Source organism: Mustelus asterias, chromosome 21, assembly GCF_964213995.1.
Source record: "Mustelus asterias chromosome 21, sMusAst1.hap1.1, whole genome shotgun sequence".
Taxonomy (NCBI): domain Eukaryota; kingdom Metazoa; phylum Chordata; class Chondrichthyes; order Carcharhiniformes; family Triakidae; genus Mustelus; species Mustelus asterias.
The window spans coordinates 5,862,571-5,877,526 of record NC_135821.1 but is presented as its reverse complement, the minus strand read 5'-3'; the positions used below and the strand labels follow the sequence as shown (position 1 = coordinate 5,877,526).

The following is a 14,956-nucleotide window of genomic DNA, read 5'->3' as shown; positions in this document are numbered from 1 at the left end:
TGTGTGAGTGTGTGTGTGTGAGAGTGTGTGTGAGCGTGTTAGTTTGTGAGTGTGTGTGTGGATGTGTGTGTGAGTGTGTGTGAGTGTGTGTGTGAGTGTGTGTGTGTGTGTGTGTGAGTGTGTGTGAGTGTGTGTGTGTGTGTGAGTGTGTGTGTGTGTGAGTGTGTGCGTGAGTGTGTGCGTGAGTGTGCGTGAGTGTGTGTGTGAGTGAGTGTGTGAGTGAGAGTGTGAGTGTGTGTGAGTGAGTGTGTGAGCGTGTGAGTGTGTGTGAGTATGTGTACGTGTGAGAGTGTGTGTGTGTGTGTGTGAGTGCGTGCGAGTGTGTGTGTGTGAGAGTGTGTGTGTGTGTGAGTGTGTGTGTGTGAGTGTGTTACTCACACACACAGAAACACACACACACTCACATGTACACACAAACATACACACAGAGATGCACTCACACAGACGGGACCATGTGAGTGAGAGTCATTGCTGTCACAGATAAGATGTTACTTCCCCTCCCATTTCTGTGATGTCAGTGCACTCCACAGAGAGACAGAGAGAGGGAGAGCGAGGATTTTGCTGCACTTTCCTCCCAACAGGACCTCCCTAATCCAAGGATCAGGAATTCTGGGGGGGGTGATTGGGGGGTTGTGGGGTGGGGGTGCCGGGAGCGAGTGCACTAAGCTCTGTGTCTGCTTCGACGGTGAAGATGGAGCTGGAAACATTAACCAACATCCTGCAGACCGGTGACCAGGAAGTGATACAGAAAGCATTGCTGGAATTCAACACGGAGGTGAGGATTGTGTGTCGGAGAGAGAGAGAACGAGAGAGAGAGAGAGACAGAGAGAGAGAGCAGGGGAGCGAGAGAGAGAGAGAGCGGGAGAGAGAGAGAGACAGAGAGCAGGGGAGCAAGAGAGAGAGAGAGACAGAGAGAGGGACAGAGCGGGAGAGAGAGCAAGAGAGAGGGAGAGAGACAGAGAGAGGGACAGAGCGGGAGAGAGAGCAAGAGAGAGGGAGAGAGACAGAGAGAGAGCAGGGGAGCAAGAGAGAGAGAGAGACAGAGAGAGGGACAGAGCGGGAGAGAGAGCAAGAGAGAGGGAGAGAGACAGAGAGAGGGACAGAGCGGGAGAGAGAGCAAGAGAGAGGGAGAGAGACAGAGAGAGAGCAGGGGAGCAAGAGAGAGAGAGAGACAGAGAGAGGGACAGAGCGGGAGAGAGAGCAAGAGAGAGGGAGAGAGACAGAGAGAGGGACAGAGCGGGAGAGAGAGCAAGAGAGAGGGAGAGAGACAGAGAGAGAGCAGGGGAGCAAGAGAGAGGGAGAGAGAGAGACAGAGGGAGAGAGAGAGAGACAGAGGGAGAGAGAGAGAGACAGAGGGAGAGAGAGAGAGACAGAGGGAGAGAGAGAGAGAGAGACAGAGGGAGAGAGAGAGAGAGAGACGGAGAGAGACAGAGAGAGAGAGACGGAGAGAGACAGAGAGAGAGAGAGACGGAGAGAGAGAGAGACGGAGAGAGACAGAGACGGAGAGAGACAGAGTGAGAGAGAGACGGAGAGAGAGAGACAGAGTGAGAGAGAGACGGAGAGAGAGAGACGGAGAGAGAGAGACGGAGAGAGAGACAGTGAGAGAGAGACGGAGAGAGAGAGACAGAGTGAGAGAGAGACGGAGAGAGAGAGAGACGGAGAGAGAGAGAGACGGAGAGAGAGAGAGACGGAGAGAGAGAGAGAGAGACGGAGAGAGAGAGACAGTGAGAGGGAGAGAGAGAGACAGTGAGAGGGAGAGAGAGAGACAGTGAGAGGGAGAGAGAGAGACAGTGAGAGGGAGAGAGAGAGACAGTGAGAGGGAGAGAGAGAGACAGTGAGAGGGAGAGAGAGAGACAGTGAGAGGGAGAGAGAGAGACAGTGAGAGGGAGAGAGAGAGACAGTGAGAGGGAGAGAGAGAGACAGTGAGAGGGAGAGAGAGAGACAGAGGAGGAGAGAGAGAGACAGAGAGAGGGACAGAGCGGGAGAGAGAGCAAGAGACAGAGAGAGAAAGAGACAGGGAGAGAGAGAAAAAGAGAGAGACAGTGAGAGACAGAGAGAGCAAGGGAGAGGGAGAGAGAAGGAGAGGGAGAGGGAGAGAGACAGAGAGACAGCGAGAGGAAGAGAGAGAGTGAGCTTCCGTCTCTAACACAGCTGGTAACTGCTCCACACAACAGGCTTAAGCATCACAGCATTAAGAGGGGTCCGTCAGAGCCCATGCATCTGGTTGGTGCAGTGGTACAGTCACATGGCAAAGACCCTCCACGGAAAACAGATCATTGCAACGGGCACGAATTCAGTCCAAACATTAACCAATCCTCTGATGGTGGCTCAGACGCTTGTGTCCTCTCTGGGTACACAGCTGGGACTGCCACGCAATGACCTATTTTTGGAGATCGCTAATGTAAATACACCCAGCAGCAGAGAGGCAACATTTTCCTTCTCTCTCATTTTGCCTCTTGCTGCAATGTACAGGAAGCCGCTTCCTTCATTTTTAGCTCTCCAACACTAATCCGGATTTTTAATATTTTGTGAATGTAAACCTGTCAAGCAACCCCAGCTGGGCCAGACTGGCATCTCTCTCTCTGTGGATTTGCTGGCCGGGAATATATTCGCAAGGATCCACAGTGGGGTTTAGCAGGTCTAATTGGATTGACATAACGCTCTGTGGGGGGAGCGGCGGTCAGAGGTTCAATGCACAGCAAGGCTAACAGACAGGTGGTAAGGTGGGACTGGGTGATGGGGGCGAACCCGAGGGTTAACAAGTGAGCAAAGCTCACTGTTACAGAGTGATGGTGTTCATAGAATCCCGACAGCGCAGAAAGAGGCCATTCAGCCCATCGAGCCAGAACAATCCCACCCAGGCCCTATTCCCCGTAACCCCACATATTTACCCTGATAATCCCCCTGACACTAAGGGTCAATTTAGCACGGCCAATCGACCTAACCCGGACAACTTTCGGACTGTGGGAGGAAACCGGAGCACCCGGAGGAAACCCACACAGACACGGGGGAGAATGTGCAAACTCCACACAGTCACCTGAGGTCAGAATTGAACCCGGGTCCCTGGTGCTGTGAGGCAGCAGCGCTAACCGGTGTGTGGGGTGGGGTGGGGGGGTGAGGTCAGAGGTTCAATGCACAGAAAGGCTAACAGACAGATGCCCTTATGACTGACCCCTGAAAGCTCTTCACAACAGCCCAAACCCCCTGACCCAATTAAACCTCCAACGGGAACTGCAACACGAGCAATGCCACAGGAGGTGACATTCTACGATACCAACTGAATCAAACTGCCATCAGTTCATTTACGCAATGTATAAAACTGGGCAGTTGGACATTTTAAAAACGGCGGCACAGTGGTTAGCACTGCTGCCTCACAGCGCCAGGGAGCCGGGTTCGATTCCCGGCTTGGGTCACTGTCTGTGCAGAATTTGCACGTTCTCCCTGTGTCAGGTTTCCTCCGGATGCTCCGGTTTCCTCCCACAGTCTGAAAGACGTGCTGGTTAGGGTGCATTGGCCGAGCTAAATTCTCCCTCAGTGTACCCGAACAGGCGCCGGAGTGTGACGACTAGGGGATTTTCACAGTAACTTCATTGCAGTGTTAATGTAAGCCTACTTGTGACACTAATAAATAAACTTTAAGCCTTGAAGCGGTGAGGTTCGGGCCATATTCAAGGCTGAGTTTGATTTGTGATCGACAAGGGGTCAGGGATTAAGGGGGACAGGCAGGAGGATGGGGGTGAGGCCATTTTCATGATCTTATTGAGTGGTGGAATGGGCTTGACCTCATCTTAATTCTTGTGTTCTAAATATCCAAATGAAGGTCCGTAGACCGTATAAGTCTCCACTCCCCCCATCCCGATTTCTTCTAATTCCCCCGGGAAGTCTTAAGTAACCTGATCCAATCTTATTTCCTACTGTTTAAACCCTCTGTTTAAATCCCATTGACCAGAAGTTGTACAAAGGGCTAGATGTAGTACCTTGACTTGGCTAATTCCAAAATCAGAGGGTGGCACGGTAGCACAGTGGTTAGCGCTGCTGCCTCACAGCGCCAGGGACCCGGGTTCGATTCCTGGCTTGGGTCACTGTCTGTGTGGAGTTTGTACGTTCTCCCCGTGTCTGCGCGGGTTTCCTCCGGGTGCTCCGGTTTCCTCCCACAGTCCAAAGATTGCAGGTTAGGTGGATTGGCCATGCTAAATTGCCCCTTAGAGTCCCAAGATGTGTAGGTTAGGGGGATTGGCCATGCTAAATTGCCCCTTAGAGCCCCAAGATGCGCAGGTCAGGGGGATTAGTGGGGTAAATATGTGGGGTTACGGGGATAGGGCCTGGGTAAGATGCTCTTTCGGAGAGTTGGTGCAGACCCGATGGGCTGAATGGCCTCCTTCTGCACTGTAGGGATTCAATGATTATTGCCTGATCTGGGAGTGACACAAGGTAATCATGGGTAACATTTAACCGGGACATGTTCATGAGAACCAGGATTTGAACTTTGCCTGCTGTTTCACTAGAAATAGAAGCAGGATAGGCCATTCGGCCCTTCAAGCCTGTCCCCTCATTCAATACCATCATGGCTGATCTATGCCGGCCTCAGCTCCTTCTCTGTGCCATTTCCCGGTCGCCCTCTATTCCTCGACCTATCAAATATTTATCCACCTCCACTTTAAATACTTCTAATGCTCCAGCCTCCTTTGGGGTGGAGAATTCCGGAGATTCCAAACTCCACAACAGACAGTGACCGAGGCCGGAATCGAAGCCGGGTCCCTGGCGCTGTGAGGCAGCAGTGCGAACCACTGTGCCACCCCTATTTCTACTTTGTCCCCATTGATGTAGACAGGGTTCTCCACTGTGCTACCTGAAATCGATGACCATCTCCTTTGTTTTGTTGACATTGAATGAGAGATTATTGTTATCGCACCAGTTCACCAGACTAAACTCCGGAGAGTAAAGGCCCAGTGTTTTTAATCTTTCCTCACAGGACAATCCCTCTGTCCCAGGAATTAGATTGGCGAACCTTGGATGCACTCCCTCTGTGGCAAGTGTATCTTTCCATTGGTAAGGAGACCAAAACAGCACACAATACTCCAGGCGCAGCCTCACCAAGGCTCCATATCATTGCAGATGCTCGAATCCCCTTGCTATCAAAGCCAACATTCCATTTGTTTCTCTAATTGCTTGTTGTACCTGCTTTCACTGACTCTTGAACAAGGTCACCTGGGTCCTTTCGAAAGTCAACTTTTTCCAGCTTCTCACTAATTAAGCAATACTCACAATTCTCCGAGTTGTATTCGATCTGCCAATCGTTTGCCCTCGAAGTGTTTTTGCATCCTCCTCATGACTAGCATGGGGCTTGTGTGATCTACAAGTTTGGAAATGTTACATTTGATCCCCACATCCAAATAATTGATATAAATTGTGAATATCTGGGGCCCAAGCACGGATCATTGCAATATCCCATCTGTCACAGCCCGCCAACCTGAGAATGCAGACTCGCTGGGCCAAAGGGCCTTTTCTACACTGCATGACTCTACGACCCATTTATTCCTACTCTATTTTCTGTCTGTTAACCAGCTCTCAATCCAAGTTTAAAGTTTATTAGTGTCACAAGTAGATTTACATTAACCTGCAATGAAGCTACTGTGAAAATCCCCTAGTCACCACACTCCGGCGCCTGTTCGGGTACACTGAGGGAGAATTTAGCACAGCCAATGCAACCTAACCAGCACGTCTTTCGGACTTTGGGAGGAAACCGGAGCACCCGGAGGAAACCCACACAGGGAGAACGTGCAAACTCCAGTGACCCAAGCTGGGAATCGAACCCGAGTCCTTGGCGCTGTGAGGCAGCAGTGCTAACCACTGGGCCACCGTGCCGCATGATATTACCACCAATCCCATGTGCTCTTATTCTGTTTGCTAATAGGGTGGGATCTTATTGAAAGTGTTCTGAAAATTTATATATACCACATCTACTTGTTCCCCCATATCTATTGTGCCTGAAAACTCCAGACAGGTTTGTTAAGCATGATCTCCCATTCGTAACTCCATGTTGACACTGCCCAATCCTACCATCATTTTCTAAGTGTCGTTTATTGTGGATTCTAACATTGTCCACACGACTGATGTCAGCCTAGCAGGTCTATCGTTCCCCAGTTTATCTCCTTCCTTTCTTAAACAGTTGGATCTCCAAGGCTCCATTGCTTTGGGAAGTGGAACCTGGAGGCCAAGACTCGCTCCCTCAACACCGGATCTTCATCTACTCTAGACCCAAGCTCAGTTCCTCCAATTAGGTCTGAGAGTGCTCCAGGCAACACACCTGGGCATGGGGTTTGTAGATAATTATCTGGCCGAGCTTCCTTGCTCTTTGTTGAGGCTGGGGACGTATTGAATTCTCAAAGGGGAGGGATGAGGAAGATCTACTTGATTCAGTCCAATTTATTCACTCCCTCCTCCCCCACGCGCACTGTCTGCCCTCCCTCTCCCACCAACGCACCCAACCTCCATCCGTGGCTTCACCCTCCTTACCCTCCTCCTGCCCGCACCTTCGCCAAACAGGAGGCACTCAGAATCAGTTCAAAGGTCAGCCATCACTCTTGGGAAGGAGCCCATAGGACGGACTGGCATCCCTTCCACCAATGGTAGGTCGGTAGCCATGACCTTTAAGCTAGATAGCTCACGCCCCTCACCCAGTAAGTGTTACTATGGCAATGGGCCCTCCACATGTGTCCGGTGCTTTTTGGTGCCTCCTCCATGTCTCTCTTACAACAACATAAGAAATAGGCAAGGGAGCAGGCCAGTCGGCCCATCAAGCTGCTCTCCCATTCTGTAAGGTCGCAACTGATCTTTTCCCTTAACTCTACTTTCCCACCCAAGCTCCATATCCCTTGACTTGACAGAATCATAGAATCCCAACAGGGCAGAAGGAGGCCATTCGGCCCTTTAGTCTGCACCGACTCTCCAACAGAGTGTCTTACCCAGACCCTATCCCCGTAACCCCACATATTTACCCCATTAATCCCATAACCTGTACATCTTTGGACGCTAAGGGGCAATTTAGCATGGGTAATCCACCTAACCCGCACAGCTTTGGACACTAAGGGACAATCCAGCATAGCCTTGGGTGACTGTCTGTGTGGTGTTTGCACGTTCTCCCCATGTCTGCGTGGGTTTCCTCCGGGTGCTCCGGTTTCCTCCCACACTCCAAAGATGTGCGGGTTAGGTGGATTGGCCATGCTAGATTGTCCCTTAGTGTCCAAAGATATGCAGTTTGGGTGGATTGGCCATGCTAAATTGCCCCTTGGTGTCCAAAGATATGCAGGTCAGGTGGATTAGCCATGCTAAATTGCCCCTTAGTGTCCAAAGATATGCAGGTTAGGTGGATTGGCCGTGCTAAATTGTCCCTTAATGTCCAAGATTTGTAGGTGGGTTTAGCATGGCCAATCCACCTAACATGCACATCTTGCGACACTAAGGGGCAATTTAGCATGGCCAATCCACCCTAACCTATATACCTTGAATACTCAGGGGCAATTTAGAATGACTAATTGTTAGGTGGATTGGCCATGATAAATTGCCCCTTCGAGTCCAAAGGTGTGCAGTTTGGGTCGATTGGCCAAGCTAAATGCATCTAACCCGCACAGCTTTGGACACTAAGGGACAATTTAGCATGGCCTTGGGTGATTGTCTGTGTGGCGTTTGCATGTTCTCCCCGTGTCTGCGTGGGTTTCCTCCGGATGTTCTTGCATCCTCCCACACTCCAAAGATGTGCAGGTTAGGTGGATTGGTCATGCTAGATTGTCCCTTAGTGTCCAAAGATATGCAGGCTAGGTGAATTGGCCATGTTAAATTGGGGTTATGGAGATGGGGCAGGGAGAGGACCTGGGTGGGATGCTCTTTCGGAGAGTCGGTGCAGACTCGATGGGCCAAATGGCTTCCTTCTGCACTGTAGGGATTATATGATTCGAATGATAAGTTATGAGGAGTTTATGCAAAAGTTAAATTATGAGGAGTTTATGCAAACCAGGGTTAAATATCTTGGAACGTAGAAGATTAAGTTAATCAAAATTTTCCAGATATTAAGGGGAAAGGATTGGATAAATATTCCTGCTGGTTGGGGAGTTTCAGATTATTAATAGAAGAATTCAGGAATGGAATTTGGAAACTCAGCTACACACAAAGGGCGCCGGATGGTTGGAACTCTCTCCTGCAAACAGCAATCTGTTAAATGTCCATCTTAAACCTGAGATTGACAGACATTATTCACTTGGTATCACTCGTTCTGGATAATGAGTAAGTCTTTCACTTTCCATTAGCCAGAACACGTTAACCCAGGTAATTAGATTTCACTATGAATTGTAATCTGGTTAGCGTTAAGCAGATGGTGTTAGTTTAGATGATGGACAGTCTGAAAGGGCGCAGATGATATGCCCACTCTCAAGAACAGCGCAGTGGTTAGCACTGCTGCCTCACAGCGCCAGAGTCCCGTGTTCGATTCCGGCCTTGGGTCACTGTCTGTGTGCAGTCTGCACATTCTCCCCGTGTCTGCGGTGTTGCCTCTGGGTGCTCCAGTTTCCTCCCACAGTCCAAAGATAGACAGGTTAGGTGGATTGGCCGTGCTAAATTGCCCCATAGTGTCAGGGGGACTACCCTAGGGTAAATACATGGGGTTAAGGGAATAGGGCCTGGGTGGGATTGCAGCCATCAGACTCGATGGGCCATGCTAAATGGCCCCTTAGTGTCCAAAGATGTGTAGGTTAGGTGGATTGGCCATGGTAAATAGGTAGGGTTATGGGGATAGAGTGGGGGAGCAGGCCTGGGGGTAAGGTACTCTGTCAGGGAGAATCAGTGCAAGCTTGATGGGCCAAATGGCTTCTGTCTGCAACCTAATACTGTCCAGTATTCAGCTGTCTCGGGAGGGAAGTGTGGGTTGTAATGGGGTGGGTCGGATGGGATGGTGATTACTGTGGGGGTTGCAGTGAGAGGATGGGGGTTGCAGTTGGAGGAAGTGGGGGTTACAGGGGGGAGGAGTGTGATTACAGCGAGGGGAGTGTGATTACAGCGGGGGGAGTGTGATTACAGCGAGGGGAGTGTGATTACAGCGGGGGGGAGTGTGATTACAGCGAGGGGAGTGTGATTACAGCGAGGGGAGTGTGATTACAGCGAGGGGAGTGTGATTACAGCGAGGGGAGTGTGATTACAGCGAGGGGAGTGTGATTACAGCGAGGGGAGTGTGATTACAGCGAGGGGAGTGTGATTACAGCGAGGGGAGTGTGATTACAGCGAGGGGAGTGTGATTACAGCGAGGGGAGTGTGATTACAGCGGGGGGAGTGTGATTACAGCGGGGGGAGTGTGATTACAGCGGGGGGAGTGTGATTACAGCGGGGGGAGTGTGATTACAGCGAGGGGAGTGTGATTACAGCGAGGGGAGTGTGATTACAGCGAGGGGAGCGTGATTACAGCGGGAGGAGCGTGATTACAGCGAGGGGAGCGTGATTACAGGGGGGGGGAGCGTGATTACAGCGAGGGGAGCGTGATTACAGCGGGGGGAGTGTGATTACAAAGAACAGTACAGCACAGGAAACAGGCCCTTCGGCCCTCCAAGCCTGTGCCGCTCCTTGGTCCAACTAGACCAATCGTTTGTATCCCTCCATTCCCAGGCTGCTCATGTGACTATCCAGGTAAGTCTTAAACGATGTCAGTGTGCCTGCCTCCACCACCCTACTTGGCAGCGCATTCCAGGCCCCCACCACCCTCTGTGTAAAAAACGTCCCTCTGATGTCTGAGTTATACTTCGCCCCTCTCAGCTTGAGCCCGTGACCCCTCGTGATCGTCACCTCCGACCTGGGAAAAAGCTTCCCACTGTTCACCCTATCTATACCCTTCATAATCTTGTACACCTCTATTAGATCTCCCCTCATTCTCCGTCTTTCCAAGGAGAACAACCCCAGTTTACCCAATCTCTCCTCATAGCTAAGACCCTCCATACCAGGCAACATCCTGGTAAACCTTCTCTGCACCCTCTCTAACACCTCCACGTCCTTCTGGTAGTGCGGCGACCAGAACTGGACGCAGTACTCCAAATGTGGCCTAACCAGCGTTCTATACAGCTGCATCATCAGACTCCAGCTTTTATACTCTATACCCCGTCCTATAAAGGCAAGCATACCATATGCCTTCTTCACCACCTTCTCCACCTGTGTTGCCACCTTCAAGGATTTGTGGACTTGCACACCTAGGTCCCTCTGTGTTTCTATACTCCTGATGACTCTGCCATTTATTGTATAACTCCTCCCTACATTATTTCTTCCAAAATGCATCACTTCGCATTTATCCGGATTAAACTCCATCTGCCACCTCTCCGCCCAGTTTTCCAGCCTATTTATATGCTGTTGTATTGCCCGACAATGCTCTTCGCTATCCGCAAGTCCAGCCATCTTCGTGTCATCTGCAAACTTGCTGATTACACCAGTTACACCTTCTTCCAAATCATTTATATATATCACAAATAGCAGAGGTCCCAGTACAGAGCCCTGCGGAACACCACTGGTCACAGACCTCCAGCCGGAAAAAGACCCTTCGACCACTACCTATGGCCAAGCCAGTTCTCCACCCATCTAGCCACTTCTCCTTGTATCCCATGAGCCTTAACCTTCTTAACCAACCTGCCATGTGGGACTTTGTCAAATGCCTTACTGAAATCCATATAGACGACATCCACGGCCCTTCCTTCATCAACCGTTTTTGTCACTTCCTCAAAAAACTCCACCAAATTTGTAAGGCACGACCTCCCTCTTACAAAACCATGCTGTCTGTCACTAATGAGATTGTTCCGTTCTAAATGCACATACATCCTGTCTCTAAGAATCCTCTCCAACAACTTCCCTACCACGGACGTCAAGCTCACCGGCCTATAATTTCCTGGGTTATCCCTGCTACCCTTCTTAAACAACGGGACCACATTCGCTATCCTCCAATCCTCAGGGACCTCACCCGTGTCCAAAGAAGCGACAAAGATTTCCGTCAGAGGCCCAGCAATTTCATCTCTCGTCTCCCTGAGCAGTCGAGGATAGATGCCATCAGGCCCTGGGGCTTTGTCAGTTTTAATGTTCCCTAAAAAACCTAACACTTCCTCTCTTGTAATGGAGATTTTCTCTAACGGGTCAACACCTCCCTCCGAGACACTCCCGGTTAACACGCCCCTCTCCTTCGTGAATACCGATGCAAAGTATTCATTTAGGATCTCCCCTATTCCCTTGGGTTCTAAGCATAATTCCCCTCCTTTGTCCCTGAGAGGTCCGATTTTCTCCCTGACAACTCTTTTGTTCCTAACGTATGAATAGAATGCCTTAGGATTCTCCTTAATCCTGCCTGCCAAGAACATCTCGTGACCTCTTTTTGCCCTTCTAACTCCCCGTTTGAGTTCTTTCCTACTCTCTCTGTATTCCTCCAGAGCTCCATCTGTTTTCAGTTGCCTGGACTTAACGTACGCCTCCCTTTTCATTTTAATCAGATCCTCAAATTCCCTGGTTATCCACTGCTCTCGAATTACGAGTGTGATTACAGCGAGGGGAGTGTGATTACAGCGAGGGGAGTGTGATTACAGCGAGGGGAGTGTGATTACAGCGAGGGGAGTGTGATTACAGCGAGGGGAGTTTGGTTACAGCGAGAGGTGTTTGGTTACAGTGAAGGGATTATTGGAATTGTCTTTAATTCCCAATTCCCACCATTTCCGATCTCCCATTGGTGAAAATTAACTTTACGTTTCAGTTTTTAAAATTCTTTTATGGGATGTGGGCGTCACTGGCTGGGCCCAGCATTTATTGCCCATCCCTAACTGTCCTCGAGAAGGTGCTGGTGAGCTGCCTTCTCGAATCACTGCAGTCCATGAGGTGTAGGTACACCCACAGTGCTGTTAGGGAGGGAGTTCCAGGATTTTGACCCAGCGACAGTGAAGGAGCGACCGATATATTTCCAAATCAGGATGGCGAGTGACTTGGGGGGAATTTGCAGTCGGTGGTCTTCCCAATCGCAAGTTAATTTTTAAAATTCATGACTGGAAAATGAGTTGTAAGTATGATTGGACCTGCTGTTTCAATCTGTAAATCACACAGTTCTAGGCTGGGGGTCCAGTGCTGTCCGAGGGAGTGCAGCACTGCCTGCGATGCAGTCTTTAAGCAGAACTTCCATTTGCCCTCTAGGGGATTGGATAACACTATTCCGAAGAAGAGTTCTCCCAAGGGCCCTGGTCAATATTTATCCCTTAATCAACGTCAATGAAAGAAGATGTTCTATTCACTATTGCATTGCTGTTTGTGGGATCTTGCTGTGCACAAATTGGCTGCTGGGCTTCTGACAGTACAACCATATAACTGCTTCTTCCATAGAGGTGCAGGTTAGATGGATTGGCCGTGCTAAATTGCCCCTTACATGTCCCAAGATGTATAGCTTAGGGGGATTAGCAAGGTAAATATGTGGGGTTATGGGGATAGGGTCTGAGTGAGATGCTCTTTTGGAGTGTCAGTGCAGATTCGATGGGCCAAATCGTCTCCTGCTCCACTGTAGACATTCCATGATTCTATATCTTGGTTTGACCTTGAGAAAGTTGCCCTATCTAAAATGACTCATTTCAAAATGTCTACAGGATAGAAATAGAGGCATGGGAGAAATAGATTTTTTGATTCATCTGCAAAAATGATTTGATTTGATTTATTATTGTCACATGTATTGGGATACAGTATTGTTTCTTGCACGCTATACAGACAAAGCATACCATTCATAGAGTACGTAGGGGAGAAGGAAAGGAGAGAGTGCAGAATGTCGTGTTACAATCATAGTTAGGGTGCAGAAAAAGAGCAACTTAATGCGAGGTAGGTCCATTCAAAAGTCTGACAGCAGCAGGGAAGAAGCTGTTCTTGAGTCGGTTGGTACGTGACCTCAGACTTTTGTATCTTTTCCCCGACGGAAGAAGGTGGAAGAGAGAATGTCTGGGGTGCGTGGGGTCCTTGATTATGCTGGCTGCTCTGCCGAGGCAGTGGGAAGTGTCGACAGAGTCAGTGGATGTGAGGCTGGTTTGCGTGATGGACTGGGCTACATTCACAACCCTTTGTAGTTTCTTGCGGTCTTGGGCAGAGCAGGAGCCATACCAAGCTCTGATACAACCAGAAAGGAGGCTTTCTATCTTAGAATCTTAGAAACCCTACAACACAGAGAGAGGCCATTTGGCCCATCGAGTCTGCACCGACCACAATCCCACCCAGGCCCTACCCCCATATCCCTACATATTTACCCATTAATCCCTCTAACCTACACATCCCAGGACACTAGGGTCAATTTAGCATGGCCAATCAGCCTAACCCGCACATCTTTGGACTGTGGGAGGAAACCGGAGCACCCGGAGGAAACCCACGCAGACACGAGGAGAACGTGCAAATTCCACACAGACAGTGACCCAAGCCAGGAATCGAACCCAGGTCCCGGAGCTGTGAAGCAGCAGCGCTAACCACTGTGCCGCCCTTATGGTGCATCTATAAAATTGGTGAGAGTCATAGTGGACATGCCAAATTTCCTTAGCCTCCTGAGAAAGCAGAAGTGTTGGTGAGCTTTCTTAACTATACTTAATAGCCTGCTTCTGCACTGTAGAGATTCTATGATTCTATATCTTGGTTTGGGCCTTGAGAAAGTTGCCCTATCTAAAATGACTCAAGTTAAAATATCTACATGATAGAAGTGGAAGGCATGGAAGAAATAGATTTTTTGCTTGATTCACCTGTGAAAATGAGAGCAAGTTATGAACTGAGAATGTTGTTCCATTTGCTGGCATCCTAGTCCCTGTAACAAATCATTTTGTGTTTTTTCCTCAGTATGCCCAATGTTTCTTCTTCAATGAAGAGGAGAGGGAGAGGCGAAAAGTGAGTGCAATGCAAAACGATTGGCCGCCCAACAATGTCCGTACGGCAGTAATATTCGTTATTCTGTCAGATAAGTTGTGTTTCCTCCGGGTGCTCCGGTTTCCTCCCACAGTCCGAAAGACGTGCAGATTAGGCGCATTGACCGTGCTAAATTCTCCCTCAGTGTTACCCGAACAGGCGCCGGGATGTGGCGACCAGGGGATTTTCGCAGTAACTTCATTGCGGTGTTGGCGGCACGGTGGCACAGTGGTTAGCACTGCTGCCTCACAGCGTCAGGGACCCGGGTTCGATTCCCGGCTTGGATCACTGCCTGTGTGGAGTCTGTACGTTCTCCCCGTGTCTGGGTGGGTTTCCTCCGGGTGCTCCGGTTTCCTCCCACAATCCAAAGACGTGCTGGCTAGGGTGCATTGGCCGTGCTAAATTCTCACTCAGTGTACCCGAACAGGCTCCGGAGTTTGGCGACTAGGGGATTTTCACAGTAACTTCATTGCAGCGTTAATGGAAGCCTACGCGCTAATAAATAAACTTTAAAACTTTAAGCTCATTATCTTATCCACAAGATAACACCTGCAGCAGTGCAGGTGCTGCATCACACAGGAACCTATTCCTTAGGTCAAATTTTCTTCAATTTCTTAGGGAGCAGATCAGAAACTCCCAAGATATGTTATGAAGTTAGCCTAGACCCCTACTTTTTTGATTTTGGCATTAGGGTGAGCTTAAGGTGTTTTGATCCAGGTATGATTCGATTGACCCTCTAGGAAGCTTTTATCAAAAGAAACTTTACTTTTAACAACACAGTTAGAATATAACAAAAAGAATTAGCATAACTTTTACCAATTAAAATATGTAAACATGATAAGGTATAATTCTTAACTGCTAGCTATCTCTATAGTTCCAATGTAAGCAGTTTTCTCATAGATATAAATCCCTCTTCAGAATTAGCACAAAACAGATATGCTCACGTCAGTGCTATGTTTCCAGGCTTTTAGCCCCGTTAGACAGATACAGAATGACACCTGCCCTCTGACTCCCATTCAGCAGCCACCAGAGAAAGATC

The 14,956-nt window shown here is 49.4% G+C and overlaps 1 protein-coding gene across 2 annotated transcripts in view; it reads left to right on the top strand.

Annotated features, from left to right (window-relative positions):
• The first annotated feature begins 521 nt into the window (after positions 1–521).
• The window catches only part of LOC144509055 (chaperone Ric-8A-like), a 46,399-nt gene continuing 31,964 nt past the window's right edge, over positions 522–14,956 (top strand). The window contains exons 1-2 of one of the 2 annotated variants that reach the window (XM_078237353.1): positions 522–775; positions 13,852–13,899. In XM_078237353.1, the coding sequence (XP_078093479.1) occupies positions 692–775; positions 13,852–13,899 (132 nt within the window). In that variant the 5' untranslated portion in view covers positions 522–691. The remainder of the gene's footprint in view (positions 776–13,851; positions 13,900–14,956) is intronic. The other variant, XM_078237352.1, reaches the window with a different exon arrangement.